Raw genomic sequence first — 18139 nt, 5'->3', positions numbered from 1 at the left:
TGCTGTCAGAAGTCTTAAAAGAGCAACACACTGATGCAGAAACTACAGAACCCAAACCACCAAAAAAGAAAATCAACTTCCTGCTGGTGGCATCTGACTCAGATGATGAAAATGAACATGGGTCAGTCTGCATTGCTTTGGATTGTTATCAAGAAGAACCCATAACCAGTATGGAAGCATGTCCTCTGGACTGGCGGTCGAAGCATGAAGAGGCATACAAATGTTTAGCATATCTGGCACATAAATACCTTTCAACACTGCTAAAACAGTGCCATGCGAATGCCTGTTCTCACTTTCAGGTGACATTGTAAATAAGAAGTAGGTAGCATTATCTCCCGTAAGTGTAAACAAACTTGTTTGTCTTAGCGATTGGCTGAACAAGAAGTGGGATTGTGGACATGTAGGCTCTAAAGTTTTGCATTTTATTTTTGAGTGCAGTTGTGTAAAAAACAAAATCTACATTTGTGAGTTGCACTTCTACTATAAAGAGATTGCACTACAGTACTTGTATGAGGTGAATTGAAAAAATACAGTGCAAATATTTGTAATCCAAAATAATAAAGTGAGCACTGTGCATTTTGTATTGTGTGTTGTAACTGAAACCAATATATTTGAAAATGTAGAAAAACATCCAAAATATTTAAATAAATAGTATTCTATTATAGTTTAATTAAACAATTAAAACTTTGATTAATCATGATTATTTTTTAATCTTGAGATTAATTTTAATAGTTTGACAGCCCTAGTATATACTTAGTTGAGATTTTGCCCAAACCACTTCCAAAATTAAGAGTTTATTTCCCTCAATTAATATTAACTGTGTATCCAAAATTGATTAAATGTTAGATGATGTAACATTTGTTCAGATGAAGAGTTTTAAACTAGTCTTTAATTCTGCTTCAAGATTTGTTTCTGTCAAAGAATTGCATACGGAAGTATAAATAAACACACAAGCTTCAAAGGCAGACATATTTGCTGTGGTGAATTTCATTAAGAATTGACTTTTCAGTATTACAACTAGAATTTGATTAAAACAAGCTGAAAATTACACAGATTGCAGATGCAGGTCTGTTCCTATTGTGTGGGTCATGGAGTTATAGAGCATATGACTATGTTCTTCTGAACAGGCTATTACCACGATGATTCCCTCATTCTAATCTTCTACTTCTATTTTCTGCTTTTAAATTCCATACTCCAACGCAAAAAGCTCTACTCCAGTGCCTTGATCAAATAGCTGGTGAGAACTCTGCCATTCAGATCAGAGCACAGGTAAATCTATTAACAAAATAATTCAGGATTTCACAGCTGACCCAAAGATAGGTCATTTTTAGAAGTAACCCCAATTCTCTGGGATTTCCCAGGATGAACTGCACTATTGAAAATTAAAACACACAAAAAGATTCAGACAAGTTTTCAAAAACACAGAGCTGCAAAATAGCTTGGAAGGGTGTTGGGGGGAGAATACAAAAGACTATAACAAATCAGGGGATACTAAAAAAAAAAATGCAGAAAGCTGACAGAATTTATGCCATCCTGATTTCCATGCATTTGTTTTTGAGATGATGTTGAGATTTCCTTAAAATGTTTAATCAAATGTTATCCTGAGTTTAATCAAGGTTTAAAAATTAAAGTATTACTCAATAAATAAAGACATTTTCCATCCCCATTAATTCACATTTGAAAGACATATAGTTTAACATATTAAATTATAATATTTACAAGATGCAGTGTTCACAACAGCTCACCTCAGCTGTAAGTCTGCAAACTGACAAATCTCATGCTGCATTTCTCATTTGTTTCACATTCTCCAGTGTGTGAAACTGAAAAAAATATACTTACATCACTTGAAAAAAATAGCAGCTAGGACTAGATTAAATTTGACAGCAATTTTTTTCATATTACCTACACATTGCATAGTAGATACAATTTCCAAAAAAAACCTCTCAAAGTAATATGTCTTAGTTTTTCGGATTGAATGATGACCAACTGAACTGGTTTCTTCGTCTTGGCACCACTAAATCCAATGACAAATCTTTTTGCTCTTTCTCAGAATCCAGAAGTTTATAGCCAAGCATATTTATAGCACCTTTGCAGACTTCTTGTACTTTCTTAATTTTATGGAAGGAAAGAATATTCCTCCAGGCCTGGGAAACATTAACTGCATCTCGGGAGGTGATTTTGAAGGCTTCCCTTTTCTTTCCTGGTCCCTGGCCATGTGTGATATTATAGATCCAGCTTTCAAGTTTGGGGGTCAGTCTAAGATCTGCAAATTTATACATGACTCTGATTTCTGATAAGGGATCTTGTACCAGATCTTCAAAACGGATCATCAAATAGCGATCTTTTAGAAATCTTGGAGGTTTTTGAGTAGCTGTTTCATAAATCTGGACATGACTTCTACAAATTTCCTGCATTACTTTATATTTGCTGTCCTCCACTTTAGAGCCATTGGTGCTCAAAACAATCCCATTGTCACGAGCTAAGGCTTTTACTGATTGTTCTCGTGACTTGGCAACAGCTCTGGGATCACGCACCAAGTGAATGATTTTGAGATTCAGGGAGAGGTCAGTGAGAAGGGGATAGAGAACTGTCAGATCAAAGAACCGGACTTCTTTGAGGACAATGTGGCTATAGGTCTTGCAAGCTTCCTCCACCTTGCTGAATGGGTACTTGCCACAAAGGGTCTTGCAGGCCATTTCATTGGTAATGTCAGTGCGTTGAAAGGAATCACAGGCAGGAGCTGAACAGAGTGCCCGACTCACTGCCCATTGGAACAGATCGGACAAATTTCTCTTCCAAGGCATGTAGGCATCAAACACAGACATGTCACACTTGAAGACAGACCTGACTAGGTCTCTAACAGCCATATGTAAGACTTTGGCACTGTTCTGGTACATTGTTACCCACACATGCCAGGCAGGTTCCATCAGGTAGAAGACATCAGGGTGTTGGCTAAATAGTTGTCCAACGAAGGAAGATCCTGACCTCCAGGAAGAGAGAATGAGGATGTGCACCCGAGATGGTTTCTCTTCAGACTGAGGCATGAAGCTGCTACGTCGAGCATACATAAACAGTAAGAATCCAGTCTGAATCATAAGGAAAACTACAACAATGGTGCTGGAAATCCGAAGTCTCACCATACTGGCTGAAGGAAAGCAACTAATACACTGAAAAGGGAGAGGAAAAAGCTGTTTAGTATTTGGTAACTACTGCAGTGGCATAATAACGATACAACTCACAGCAGACAGACTACTGTACTGTAAAGACTTTTCTTTTTTGTATTTATGTGCTATGTTGGATATAACTTGTTTCTGACTTATGGAGACTGCAGAGTGAGTCTACTGGCAAGAGAGCTGAGAAAGGTAGTAAATGGAATGGGAAAAAGGCAGTGCAAGAGTGAGCACAGAGTAGAAGGAAGTTTGGAGTGGGTATCTGGTGCTGCAGAGAGTAAGTTGTTCAACTGTTAGTATATGAAAGTAAATAAGATAATACAGGAATTAACACACTAGTTCAGACCTAGTCAGTTTGCTCTCTCAAACAGTGGCCAGAACCAGATGCTTCAGAGAAAGGTGCAAGAAACCCTGTAATGCACAATGATGGAATGGCAATGTGCCCCAATAGATGGTGGAGAGCATAGACGATGTCTAAATTAAGTTGGATGGGACTTTAACAACACATGGTGAGGCTGAATGGAGCGGGGTAGGGAAGCAATTGGTTTAATTTATTTGAAATAGGACTCAGCTATCAAAAGAATGGGAAATGTTGCCAAAGGAGAAGTTTGCTTCCTAACCCTGTCAGTTACAGTTCTGTTTATGTCCTGAAGTACGAAGATTTTTATCCCTTAAAAATGTTCCTATCCATTGTAATTTTGGATGTTCTCACATATGTCTGAAACATAGGTCATCAACCTAGTGCCCAGCCATAGAGTAAAATCACCAGCATAACAACTAACTGAGGTCGTAAGAGTTTAGGCAGCATGAAGGCAACCCAGTTTACTGCACAAAGTACACACTGTATACAGTGATTACAATGACACCCATGGAGAAGCTCAGGGCCCACAGAGCCCAAATACAACATCTTGATGCCAGAGTTGCTGAATTGGAGGAGCAGAGATGCAATTATACAAAGAAAACAGAGCATATAGGAACACTGTAACAGATTTACCTCAGCACTGACTACTCTGATCCTGCATTTAAGGAAGCCAGTCTCATGTGGGTTGGACCCCTTGGGAAACCACCTGATATGCTGAGATACCGCTAAGTCTACCTGTCTTGCTGAGCCAACGAGAAGCATGCAGCTTTCTCCACTGGGGGTACAGCGCTGCGGTACCAGTGTAGACACCATGGTCGATTACAGTGCTGCAATTGACCTCTGGGAGGTGTCCAACAATGCCTGTTCTCACCTCTCTGGTCATCGGTTTGAACTCTACAGCCCTGCCCTCAGGTGACCAACCATCAGCCCACCCTGTAAATTCCTTTGGAATTTTGAAAGTCCCCTTCCTGTTTACTCAGTGATGCATGCAGTGGTCTCAGCGCATCTTTCCAGGTGGCCATGCCTGCTCCATGCACCAGGCAATCCTCCACTTGGAGCAATGCCAAGCTGCTGGACCTCATCAGCATTTGGGAGAGGAGGCTGTCCAGTGCCAGCTGTGCTCCAGCCATAGGTATTATGATACCTACAGACAAATTTCACGATGCATGATAGAAAGGGGCCACGACTGGGACACATTGCAACGTAGGGTAAAAGTGAAGGAGCTGTGGAATGCCTACCACAAAGCACGGGAGGCAAACCACCGCTCCGGTGCTGTGCCCACGAGCTGCTGGTTCTACAAAGAGCTGGATGTGATACTCGGCAGTGACCCCACCTCCACTGCGAAGACCACGGTGGATACTTCAGTGGCTCGTGTGCCAGTTGAGAGTGGACCAAGCCAGAAGAAGGAAATCTTGGACGAGGATGTGGACGGGGACCCAGAGGCAGTGGATGACTTGGAGGTCAGAGATTCATGCAGCCAGGATCTCTTTTCTACCCCAGAGAAGACTAGCCAGTCACAGCTGTTAGATGTTGACCAAGTTCAAACAGGAGAGGAGGCCCCTGGTAAGTGAATTTGATTTTGGAAATTGCTGAAGTGAGTTGTTGGGGGCAGGAGGGTTGCAGAAAGCAGGCTGGTCTCTCACCACATGCCTAGTCTAAGTGGTGGAACAGGCTGTTGATTGACTCCCTCACTTCACAGGAATCTGCCTCAGAGATCTCCAGGAAACTCTTATGGAGATACTGGGCAATCTGCTGCCGCAGGTTCTTTGGCAGAGCTGCTTTGTTTCTTGCCCCATTAACGGTATCTTTCCCGCAGCACTGTGCTATCACTGGGAGGGGAAGAGGACCATTGCTGCACACAAGCAAGTCGCATAATGGCCAGGGTGGAAGCCGCAGTCTTGGAGAAGACCCTTCCTTGATTCCCTGCTCACCCTCAGCAGCAAGATATCTTCCATAATGATCACATCCTGTGGAAAATGTGGGGACAGGAATGATTATCAGGCTGCCCCTACAGTGCTGGCTCTCCCCAAAAGCCACATGCCAAGTGTACAGCAGAGTCCAGGAATAGTGATTTACCCTGCTCCTGCAGCTACTAACCATTTTGGGGGTCTCGTGGCTCATGTGTGCTTGCCTGGGGTCAGCCAGTTAGTGACAGGTGTGTGAATACTGGCTGTGCTTTAAATCACTGAATCAGTGTTCTCTGTGTTGCAAACAATAGTGCTTCTGTAAAATGCTGCATTTAAACTTCGCAGAGATGACCTTGGGAGCCCAGCCTCCCTCTTTGTTACCGGCGGCTGAACAGCTGCGCAGAATTAGAAAGCGGCCACGAAGAACTAAGGACTTTCTGCGTGATGTTATGATGCACTCCGGAGCTGAGAAACAGGAATTGAAGGAGTGGTGGGACAGCAAGAAGAGGAACAGAAAGGAGAATGCAGCACGCCAGAATGAAGCCACGGAGCAGCTCTTAAACATTATGGAGTGCCAAGCAGACATGCTCCAGGCGGTATTAGCACTGCAAACCAAGCTTGGTGCGCTAGTGAATGGAGCCGCCCCTGCCCAAAGCATTCCATTCCTCCCCAGTTATAGTCCAGTACTGCAGACTCCCACTACTCAACACCCATTCCTCTGGAGTTTGGCCCTGCTGAAGTACAGTACCCACTGCATTGTACTCCAAAGGAGAAGGTTGGATATGATCCCTGGACATACACAAATCTTTAGCCATCCTGGGACCCCACCTCCTTTTAGGACCTCCCCTTCCCCCATCCCCCTCACTGCTGATGTGTTTTTTTTTTGTTTGACTCTCTCCTCTGGTTGTTGTTTTTTAATAAAAGAATTGTGTTGGTTTGAAAGCAATCTTTATTCTATTAATTGAAAGCTAAGCCCTGCAAAGCAACTGACAATTATGTTAAACCTTCATATTGCATCATCTGCACCAATCACAATCACCTCCTAGCATTACAAGCACTGCACTCCCCAGCACAGCAACAAATATTAGTGACTTTCAGCTTCAAATTGCTGCCTCAAGGCATCCCTGATCCTTATGGCCCCGCGCTGCACCCCTCTAATAGCCCTGGTCTCTGGCTGTTCACACTCAGCCTCCAGGTGCTGAGCCTCAGCGGTCCAGCCCTGAGTGAAGCTTTCACCCTTCCCTCCACAAATATTATGGAGTGTACAGCATGTGGCTATATGCATTGGAATATTGTCATCAGACAGGTCCAGCTTCCCATAGAGGCAGCGTCAGAGGGCTTTTAAATGGCCAGAAGCACACTCAACCATGATTCTGCACTTGCTCAGCCTGTTGTTGAACTGCTCCTTGCTGCTGTCAAGTTGCCCCATGTATGGCTTCATAAGCCATGGCATTAAGCGGTAGACGGGGTCTCTCAGGATGACAATGGGCATTTCAACTTCCCCTACAGTGATCTTCTGGTCCGGAAAGAAAGTCCCTGCTTGCAGCTTCCTGAACAGGCCAGTATTCTGAAAGATGCATGGGTCATGCCCCTTTCCTGACTGTGTTAATGTCTGTGAAACGCCCACAGTGATCCACAAGCGCCTGGAGAACCATTGAGAAATACCCCTTGCGACTGATGTACTCGGTGGCTAGGTGGTCTGGTGCCAGAATTGGAACGTGCGCGCCATCTATCGCCTCTCCGCCGTTAGGGAAGCCCATTTGTGCAAAGCCATCCACAATGTCCCACACGTTGCCCAGAGTCATGGTCTTTTGGAGCAGGATGCGATTAATGGCCCTGCACACTTCCATCAACACGAATCCAATGGTCAACTTTCTCATTCCGAACTGGTTAGCGATCAGTCAGTAGCAGTCTGGAGTAGCCAGCTTCCACAGTCATAGAATCATAGAATATCAGGGTTGGAAGGGACCTCAGGAGGTCATCTAGTCCAACCCCCTGCTCAAAGCAGGACCAATTCCCAACTAAATCATCCCAGCCAGGGCTTTGTCAAGCCTGACCTTAAAAACCTCTAAGGAAGGAGATTCCACCATCTCCCTAGGTAACCCATACCAGTGATTCACCACTCTCTGAGTGAAAAAGTTTTTCCTAATATCCAACCTAAACCTCCCCCACTGCAACTTGAGACCATTACTCCTTGTTCTGACATCAGGTACCACTGAGAACAGTCTAGATCCATCCTCTTTGGAACCCCCTTTCAGGTAGTTGAAAGCAGCTATCAAATCCCCCCCTCATTCTTCTCTTCTGCAGACTAAACAATCCCAGTTCCCTCAGCCTTTCCTCATAAGTCATGTTCTCCAGCCCTCTAATCATTTTGTTGCCCTCCGCTGGACTCTTTCCAATTTTTCCACATCCTTCTTGTAGTGTGGGGCCCAAAACTGGACACAGTACTCCAGATGAGGCCTCACCAATGTCAAGTAGAGGGGAATGATCACATCCCCCGATCTACTGGCAATGCCCCTACTTATACAGCCCAAAATGCCATTAGCCTTCTTGGCAACAAGGGCACACTGTTGACTCATATCCAGCTTCTGGTCTAGTGTAACCCCTAGGTCCTTTTCTGCAGAACTGCTTCCTAGCCATTCGGTCCCTAGTCTGTAACAGTGAACAGGATTCTTCCGTCCTAAGTGCAGGACTCTGCACTTGTCCTTGTTGAACCTCATCAGGTTTCTTTTGGCCCAGTCCTCTAATATGTCTAGGTCCCTCTGTATCCTATCTGTACCCTCCAGCGTATCTACCACTCCTCCAAGTTTCGTGTCATCTGCAAACTTGCTGAGAGTGCAGTCCACGCCATCCTCCAGATCATTAATGAAGATATTGAACAAAACCGGCCCCAGGACCGACCCTTGGGGCACTCCAATTGAAACCGGCTGCCAACTAGACATGGAGCCGTTGATCACTACCCGTTGAGCCCAGTCATCTGGGACTTTACCTGGCCTCCATGAGATCTCAAAGATAATTGTCAGTGGTACAGACATTGGTTTGGCTAGTCTTTAAGTACCCTTGGGTAAATTTCATCAGGTCCTGCTGACTTGAATACATCTAACTTATCTAAATATTCTTAACCTGGTCTCTCCCTAGTCTGGTTTGTGTTCCTTTCCCTCTTGTTGTTAATACTGTGTTAAGCATTTAGTTAGAATTAATATTTTTAGTAAATTCTGAAGCAAAGACACATTCATTCCCAGCTCCTCATCCCAATCTCACCACTGTCGTGGCATGTTTTGAAGTGGTGGGACAGAAATGCGGGATGTGGACCTGCAGTTGAAAAGGATCCTAAGAGGAGCAGGTAAGAACCCTTTGATCATCCTTCATGTAGGAACGAATGACATGGCTAGATTCTCGCTGGAGAGAATCAAGGGAGACTATGCCAGGTTGGGTAAGACGCTCAAGGAAATTGAGGCTCAGGTGATCTTCAGTGGGATTCTACCTGTCCCTAGGGAAGGGCGCCAAAGGGGTGACAGGATCGTGGCGATAAATAGTTGGCTGAGGGAGTGGTGTTACAAGGAGGGCTTTGGGATGTATGGGCACTGGGAGGCTTTTGGGGACAGAGAACTGTTCTCACGGGATGGGCTCCACCTAAGTAGTGAAGGAAGTAGAATTCTAGGAGGGAGGCTGGCTCATCTGATTAAAAGAGCTTTAAACTAGACATTGGGGGGAGACGGTTGGGAGATGTCCAGGTACTCTCCACGCCAAATTTATACGTTGAGAGTGAGAACAACTGTATAACAACAGATATAGCCAGAGGGGGACGATTAGGTATAAGGAAGAGGGGGGGGACGGATACTAGACCGACAGGTCATACTGGTAGTACTGTGTCCCTACCAAGTTGGGTGAAAAGGGTGAGAGGAGCCAAACAGCAAAAATTAGGATGTTTGTTCACCAATGCGAGAAGCTTAGGTAACAAAATGGAGGAACTAGAGCTCCTGGTCCGAGAATTGAAACCGGATATCGTAGGAATAACTGAAACATGGTGGAACGGTAGCCATGACTGGAGTACAGGTATGGAAGGGTATGTGCTGTTTAGGAAAGACCGATACAAAGGTAAAGGTGGGGGAGTAGCATTGTATGTCAATAATGAGGTGAAAAGTAACGAAATAACTAGCAATGCAATGGATAATCTGAGTCTGTTTGGGCAATGGTCACATTGGGAAGAAAACTACTAGAGCGTCCTGGGATAGTGATTGGGGTGTGCTATAGACCGCCGGGATCTAGCCTGGATATGGATAGAGAGCTCTTTAATGTTTTTAAGGAGGTAAATACTAATAGGAACTGTATGATCATGGGAGATTTTAACTTCCCGGATATAGATTGGGAAACAAATGCTAGTAATAATAATAGGGCTCAGCTTTTCCTAGACGTGATAGCTGATGGATTCCTTCATCAAGTAGTTGCTGAACCGACGAGGGGGGATGCCATTTTAGATCTGATTTTGGTAAGTAACGAGGACCTTGTTGAGGAAATAGTTGTAGGGGACAACCTTGGCTCGAGTGATCATGAGCTAATTCGTTTCAAAATAAATGGAAGGCTAAACAAAATTGCATCTGAGACTAAGGTTTATGATTTCAAAAGGGCTAACTTTACTAAATTGAGGCAACTATGTAGGGAAGTGGATTGGACTAACATATTAGAGATCTAAAGGCGGAAGACGCCTGGGGTTATTTCAGGTTGAAGTTGCAGGAGCTGTCAGAGGCATGTATCCCGAGAAAGGGAAAACGGTTCGTAGGTAGCAGTTTTAGACCGAGCTGGATGAGCAAGCGTCTTAGAGGAGTGATTAAGAAAAAACAGAAAGCGTACAAGGAGTGGAAAATGGGAGGGATCAGCAAAGAAACCTACCTTATTGAGGTCAGAGGGTGTAGGGAAGCAGTGAGAAAGGCAAAGAGCCGGGTGGAGATGGACCTAGCGAAGGGGATTAAAACCAATAGCAAAAGGTTTTTTAGCCATATAAATAGGAAGAAAACCAAGAAGGAAGAAGTGGAACCGCTTAAAACTTTAAACGGAGTGGAGATTAGGGATAATCTTGGCATGGCACAATATCTGAACGAATATTTTGCCTCGGTCTTTAATGAGGCTAATGAAGGGCTAAGGAATAATGATAGAGGGACTGATGGGAATGAAGATATGGGGGTAGACATTACGGTATCTGAGGTGGAAGCCAAACTTGAACAGCTTAACAGAAGTAAATCAGGGGGCCCGGATAATCTTCATCCTAGAATATTAAGGGAATTGGCGAGTGAAATTGCAAGCCCGTTAGCGATGATTTTTAATAAATCTCTAAACTCGGGGGTTGTACCGTTTGACTGGAGATTAGCTAATATAGTTCCTATATTCAAGAAGGGGAAAAAAAGTGACCCGGGTAACTACAGGCCTGTTGGTTTAACATCTGTAGTATGCAAAGTCATGGAAAAAATTTTAAAGGAGAGAGTGGTTACGGACCTTGAGGCCGATGGCAACTGGGACAAATTACAGCATGGTTTTACGAAAGGTAGATCGTGCCAAACCAACCTGATCTCCTTCTTTGAGAAAGTAACAGATTTTTTAGACAAGGGAAATGCGGTGGATCTAATATATCTTGATTTCAGTAAGGCATTTGATACGGTACCGCATGAGGAATTACTGGTTACATTGGAAAAGATGGGGATCGAAATGAAAATCCAGAGGTGGATAAGGAGCTGGTTAAAGGGGAGACTGCAGAGGGTCGTATTGAAGGGTGATCTGTCAGGTTGGAGGGGGGTTACCAGTGGAGTTCCTCAAGGTTCGGTTTTGGGTCCGATTTTATTCAATCTATTTATCGCTAACCTCGGAACCAAAAGTAGGAGTGGGCTGATAAAGTTTGCGGATGACACGAAGTTGGGAGGTATTGCCAATTCGGAAAAGGATCGGGATATCCTCCAGGGAGATTTGGATGACCTTGTAAACTGGAGTATTAGTAACAGGATGAAATACAATAGTGAAAAGTGTAAGGTTATGCATTTAGGGATGACTAACAAGAATTTTAGTTATAAGCTGGGGACGCACCAGTTGGAAGTAACGAAGGAGGAGAAGGACCTAGGAGTCCTGGTTGATCGTAGGATGACTATGAGTAGGCAATGTGATGTGGCCGCTAAAAAAGCTAATGCGGTCTTGGGATGCATTAGGCGAGGTATTTCTAGTAGAGATAAGGAGGTGCTAGTCCCGTTATATAAGGCGTTGGTGAGACCTCATTTGGAGTATTGTGTGCAGTTTTGGTCTCCCATGTTTAAGAAGGATGAATTCAAACTGGAACGGGTACAAAGAAGGGCCACTAGAATGATCCGAGGAATGGAAAGCCTGTCATATGAAAGGAGACTTGAGGAGCTCGGTTTGTTTTCCTTAACCAAAAGAAGGATAAGAGGAGATATGATTGCACTCTTTAAATATATCAGAGGGATAAATACCAGGGAAGGAGAGGAATTATTTCAGCTCAGTGCTAATGTGGACATGAGGACAAACGGATATAAATTGTCAGTCAGGAAATTTAGGCTTGAAATTAGACGAAGGTTTCTAACCATCAGAGGAGTGCAATTCTGGAACAGCCTACCGAGGGAAACAGTGGGGGCGAAGGACCTCCATGACTTTAAGATTAAGCTAGATAAGTTTATGGAGGGGATGGTATGATAGGATAATGGGTTTAGTCAATAGGTCAATAACATGCCACAATGGTAATTAGTACAAAGGGTCAATGATAGGATATTGTTAGCCTTTTTCCAGAGGGTCTGGCTGGAGAGTCTTGCCCGCATGCTCGGGGTTCAGCTGATCGCCATATTTGGGGTCGGGAAGGAATTTTCCTCCAGGGTAGATTGGCAGTGGCCCTGGAGGTTTTTTGCCTTCCTCCGAAGCATGGGGCAGGGGTCGCTTGCTGGTGGATTATCTGCTACTAGAAGTCTTTAAATCATGATTTCGAGCATTCAACAGCAGAGTCAAGGGAGAGAATTATTTCAGGAGTGGGTGGATCGGCTTATGTGGCCTGCATCTTGCAGGAGGTCAGACTAGATGACCATAATGGTCCCTTCTGATCTTGAATTCTATGATTCTATGATTAAATGGGGGTTATGGATGTGAGCAGATTTGGAGGGGGCAGAGCTAAAGTCCCCCCTGTATCCCCCCACTACACAGGGCTGACCCCTTTCTTCTCCTCACTCCTTTGCAGTATTCTGACTTCCTCCTTCCTCCTAGAAGCAGCAGAATGAAGAGGGTGAGGAGAAGAAAGCCTAGAGACCCATCCTTACTGCTGGAGACAGCAGAGAGAAGGTGGGGACTTCTGGGAACCCCTAAACCCCCTCCCTGGGCCTGGTAGAGCAGCCATAAGGAAGAATTGTGGAGGATGGGGATATCTGTAGGGAAGACATGGAGGGAGGGCAAAGATGACTCCACTTCTCTTCTTCCTCCCTCCCATATGTCACTGAATGGAAAAATACTCAACTTCCCCTTTACGGCTCCGCTCTGTCAGCGCTGCTGAGCGCCCAGACAGAGGGAAACCCAATTTTTGGGGGAAACCCAATTTTTCATCAAAGCTCTAGTCACTGAACTGACTTTTCAAAAAAATTAGGGTTTGAATGATCCCTTGCACTAATAATGGTTGTTATCTAGCCACGTACTGGCTGCTCAATAGCTGTGCCAGGAAACCGCATTAAGGGACGAAGGTTGGCAAAGGAGCAGCATTTACCCTCCCAACCCTCACACATTCTGCACTGCTTGAACACACTTCCATATTCCTCCTCCCTCCTCTGACTGCCCACCCCATTCCTTCACTGTGCACCAAAAAAGCTGAAAGAATCTAAAAATGTTATGAGCAACTGATGTCAGGGTGCATGCAAATCAGGGAACCCTTAACCAAAAGATGGCTTTCCTTTGATGCCATTCAATTCCATTGTTCCAGAAATGGCTGAGGAGCACATTACTATAAAACTCTTTCTTCTTCCCTCTATTTAATTAAAACTAATTTCTTTGACAGTACTTCTAAAGCAAAACCTGAGGCCATGTCTACACTACAAAATGAAGTCGACCTAACTTATGTCAGCATACAGCCACTGCTGTAACTACATCACTTGTGCACGTCTCCACTTTGCTCCTTATGTCGGCAGTGTGTGTCATCCGGAGCACTTGTATTGATAGTATTGTCAGTGTGGGCCATTGTAGGTTGGCTCCTGAAAGGCTGTAACTGTCGATGTAAGTGACTACTGTGCGTCGACCTAACTACATCGACCTTGACTCTATGCTGCTCATGGAGGTGGATTTATTAAGTCCGCGTAGTGAGATGGTTACGTTGGCAGGAGCAACATTTATGTGGCGACACTTCCATAGTTAGTTTAATGTAAGCTGCCTTGCATCAACTTGACTCTGTAGTATAGACCAGGCCAGAGTCTGTTTGTGGATTTTAAGACCACTTTAAAACATCTCTCTCTTACATCAGAAATTTTGGTCTCAAGGCTAAACTTCCAAAAGGAATCCCTGCAGAATGCAGGCAGACAGCAATGTTCACAACATACATTTGCTGAAAGCAGCCAAGAGTGGCTGAAAATCAGTGTCTCATATATCGGTTTACCTCAGGTTTAATTACAACACTGAGGGCAAGTCTACACTACAAAATTAAGTCTACCTAAGTTATGTTGACAGTAATTAAATCACTTTTGCATATCCATACTATGCTCCTTGTGTCAGTGATGCGCATCCTCACTAGCAGTGCTTGAATCGATGCAGACAGCAGTGCACTGTGGGCAACTATCCCACTGTGCAACTCGCCATGATCTAACTCAGGCTATTTTGGGAAGGGTTTGCAATGCCTCATGTGGAAAAACGAGTCATACAGGGGTGACTGGGAACATGGTTTCAACATCCCATGAAGCAGTTTTCTCCATCCCATAATTTTAGTCGCATCCCATAATGTTTCACACCACTTTTCAAAAGCCCAGCAAAACCGTCCACCCTCTCTGTAAGAAGCATGGATCTGCCACAGCTCTGCATTATTGTGATGAGCGTTGCAAGCACAGTGTGCCTGCTCCTGCAGTATTACATGATGATTTCTTGCAGGCTAGCTTGTGGTGAGACATAAAAAGAAACAATTCAAGGTGAGTTGGGACAATAAGCGGGGTGAGGGGGCATGAGTATATGGGGATAGGGCAACTGAACTGAATACTGGCATCGTTTTCCATAGGCAGTGCTGATTTTAGCTGATATCTCACTCTTAAGGGTAACGAAAACTGAAAAGGAACAGCTCCTGCACGTGTCCGGCTGCAGACCGGGTCCGCATGCTGCTAGCCTGTGTGCTGCAATGGTGCCTGCTAAAATAATTGCTGAGTGGCGTGGGACAGAAGAAATAAGGCAGCCTTCCCTAGAAACCTTAGGCAGAAGATTGCAGACTATCTTCAGGAAAGTTTCCTTGAAATCTCTATGGAGGATTCATGGGACTTCCTGGTGCACATAAACAAACTATTCTGCAGGGGCCCCTCTGCCTAACTGTACAGGAGAATGAGAAGCAGATAGCAACTCTACATCTATTGGTTATTTCACTACCTCTACTAGCATAATTAAAAAAGAATAAACGAACAGATGTGTCCCTGAAATATCAAAGCAAACTACATACTTACTAGAGGTTCCTTCCTCTGCATCAGGCTCACCTGTGCTGGACTGTAGGGACTGGCTCGAGTGCTCTGGAGTCAGAAACAGGTCCTGGCTCACTGCGCCACTGAATCCCCCAGTCATCTGTCCCCCATACTACTCTTCTTCTCTTCCCGCTCAACACCTCCTCCTCACTGTTCACTCCGGGGGCCTGTGACTGACTCCTCCGAAGTATCCATGGGGCTCTTGAGGGTGGTGGTGGGATCTCCACCGAGGATGCCATGCAATCCTTTGTAAAAGCAGCATGTATGTGGCTCCGCACCAAAGTGACCACTAGCCTTCCTTGCCTACTGGCATGCCTGCCACAGCTCCTTGGCTTTCATGAAGCACTGCTGCAAGTCCCTCTTGTAGCCCTTCTCCCCCATGCCCCAAGCGATCTGCTCGTACATATCAACGTTTCTATGACTGAATCAGAGCTGTGTCTGCACAGCCCCTTCACTCCACAGACCCAGAAGATCCACCACCTCCCGTGTACTCCAGGCAGGAGCGTGTCTGCAGCATGTAGTTGGCATGCTCAGCTGGGCAGTTGCTAGGTGAGCTCTCCACGCCAGGCAAACAGGAAATGGAATTTCAAAAATTTGCGGGGCCGTAAAAAGGGGAGGGGAGTGTACCTGTCCACTTGGCAGCAGAGATCAAATCAGTAACCAGAGCAGTCATGGTGGGGCATTGCGGGACACCTCCACCATTGTGGAGGCCACTAAAGTTGACGTAAGTAACGCAGTACCTACACTGACACTGCGTCGACCCAACTATGTTGACTTAAGTACTACACCTCTCATGGAGATGGAGTTATTAAGTTGGTGTAGTGAGCGAATTACATCAGCAGGAGCAACATGTTAGTGTAGATGCTTAGAGAGTTAGGTTGATGTAAGCTGTCTTGTGTCAACCTAACTCTGTAGTGTAAACCAGGCCTGAGACATCCTACTGCTGTGACAGCAGACTGTGTGAAAACCATATGGCTAATGACCCAATGTGCATTTCACTCTTCGATCTGTGAGTTTAGCTCACGCTGACCTGAAGTTCTAAACTTGATCTTTAGTCACTTTTTCAATATTGCTCCCCAAAGGGGAAGTATGCACTAGCTGAGATAAATCCCAACCAGTGAAATCAATTTAGGGAGGATTAGAGCCATAGTTTGAGCCCCAGATGTGTGCAAAAAAAATTTAGAAGAACAAAGTGATTATATGAACAGCTGAATTTTAGGAGGGGAGGCTGCATCTTGAGAACCCCTTGCACAGATGACCCCAAATTTGGACCCCCAATCCTACCCTGTAACTCCATGAAGCACAGAAAACTTCAAGACAACCACAGTCATCATTTTAGAGGCCTTATAACTGTCATCTTTTAAAGATTAAGTGACTCTCAGCCTTAACTCTCCTATGAACTTCCACATACATCTCTGCTGATATAGACACCCAAACTATTTTGTTCAGTTTTACACATATGAAATGTAAAATATATAAGTATAAAACCTTTTACTTAGTGTCAGTAGTTAGTTTTGTAATTCACATGTCTGCCATGTCTTCCTCCCAGACTCCTTTTGTTTTATATATTATTGTGGCGATTAAAGAGGCATTGTGAATTTTAAAAATATATATAGACTTCTTTCTGAAACTTTTGTTACAAATTACAACTGAAATTAGTATAATGAAGGAGATTAGATTAGAGATTTTTTTCTCTGTTCCAAAGTATGATATAAATTGCAAGGAAACACATGAAATAAAAATAAGAATCTCAGTAGAGCAGACATTTTCAATACATTAGATTTGTCTCCTATTATTTTGTGGGAGGGACCAATTCCAGGAATACACGTATATACCCAACACCTTCAAAAAGTTATGGAAATAACCATACCACTTTGTAAATTATATAAATTCTCATTTTTCAAATCATAAACCAACCACAAACCCATTTCATTGGATTTCCTTTCAAAGGATACATTTGCATCACAGGTGGGGGTAATTCCTCACTTGGGGGGATGTACACTTGCTAATTCTGCTCACGCTAATGAGCTAAAAATATCAGTGTGGCTGTGACAGCACAGACAGCATCTTAAGTTCACCACCTAAGTACAACCCCATCTCAGGTACAAGTACTCAGTTGGCTAGCCTGAGCCGCTGCCCGTGCCATCACAGCCACACTGCTCACTAGCTTGAGCAGAGCTAGCTTGTATACATCTACCTGAGGTGGGAACTATACCTCCCAGCTGTTGTGTGGACATACTCTTAGTGATGCAGCTATCTTAATTGGTCTTGGGATGTTACTGGTATTTATATGTATTCCTTGGTATTTAAACATGTTTGTACTATTTTCAGCTGCATTCCCCAGTCATGCTATTTTCAGGTGACATTAAATCTATCTCCATATTAATTGTGTAACTTGATAATTTTCTAAACTCTTTCACAAGTTGTAGCAAAGTAAAGTGGGGCTCTCTCAAGAACCATCACATATTATCTGAATATAAAGATTTTTACAATACTTATTGTTTGTTTATACTGATATGCCAGGATTCACCAGATGGTACTGTTACACAAGTTCTTACAATTTCTTTTTCTTTGTACAGAAATAGCATACAGTCTTTGAAGAAATGGTGTAATGTTGTTAGTTTTGTGATGCAATTTCTTTTGGGAGAGCTTTTTCAAACAGCAGGAGAAATTCATGCTAATCTCTCTACCTAGAGTTATTTATTTATTTTTTTTTTGGTAGAGTTGTTTCCTGGGAACCAGGCATTAAAGTTTGTGATGAGATTTCTGAAAGCAGGATTTTCATGCATGCCATATGTGAACACTGTGCTCAAGGACTAGTGTATATTTTTGTGTACAAGTTCACATCACTGATTTCTCCTCCAACAAGACGCTAACCTTCTTGTAGGCAGGGGCGGCTCTATGTTTTTTGCCGCCCCAAGCACGGCAGGCAGGCGGCTTTCGGCGGTGTGCCTGCAGGCGGTCCGCTGGTCACGTGGATTCAGCGGCATGCCTGCAGGAGAGGTCCACCAGTGCCATGCCATCAGC

The 18139-nt window shown here is 44.1% G+C and overlaps 1 protein-coding gene across 5 annotated transcripts in view; it reads right to left on the bottom strand.

The window, feature by feature from the left end:
- Window positions 1-781: 781 nt before the first annotated feature.
- LOC120384332 (carbohydrate sulfotransferase 5-like) overlaps window positions 782-18139 on the bottom strand; it is a 35050-nt gene continuing 17692 nt past the window's right edge. For 2 of the 5 annotated variants that reach the window (XM_039502874.1, XM_039502872.1), the window contains exon 8: window positions 947-3167. In XM_039502874.1, coding sequence (XP_039358808.1) covers window positions 1959-3167 — 1209 coding nt within the window. In that variant the 3' untranslated portion in view covers window positions 947-1958. Of the gene's footprint in view, window positions 3168-18139 lie in introns of all 5 variants that reach the window. The other 3 variants (XM_039502875.1, XM_039502876.1, XM_039502873.1) reach the window with 3 other exon arrangements.

This window comes from Mauremys reevesii, linkage group 16, assembly GCF_016161935.1.
Source record: "Mauremys reevesii isolate NIE-2019 linkage group 16, ASM1616193v1, whole genome shotgun sequence".
Lineage (NCBI taxonomy): Eukaryota > Metazoa > Chordata > Testudines > Geoemydidae > Mauremys > Mauremys reevesii.
Note: the sequence above shows the minus strand (reverse complement) of the source record. Positions and strands in the feature narration are given on the sequence as shown.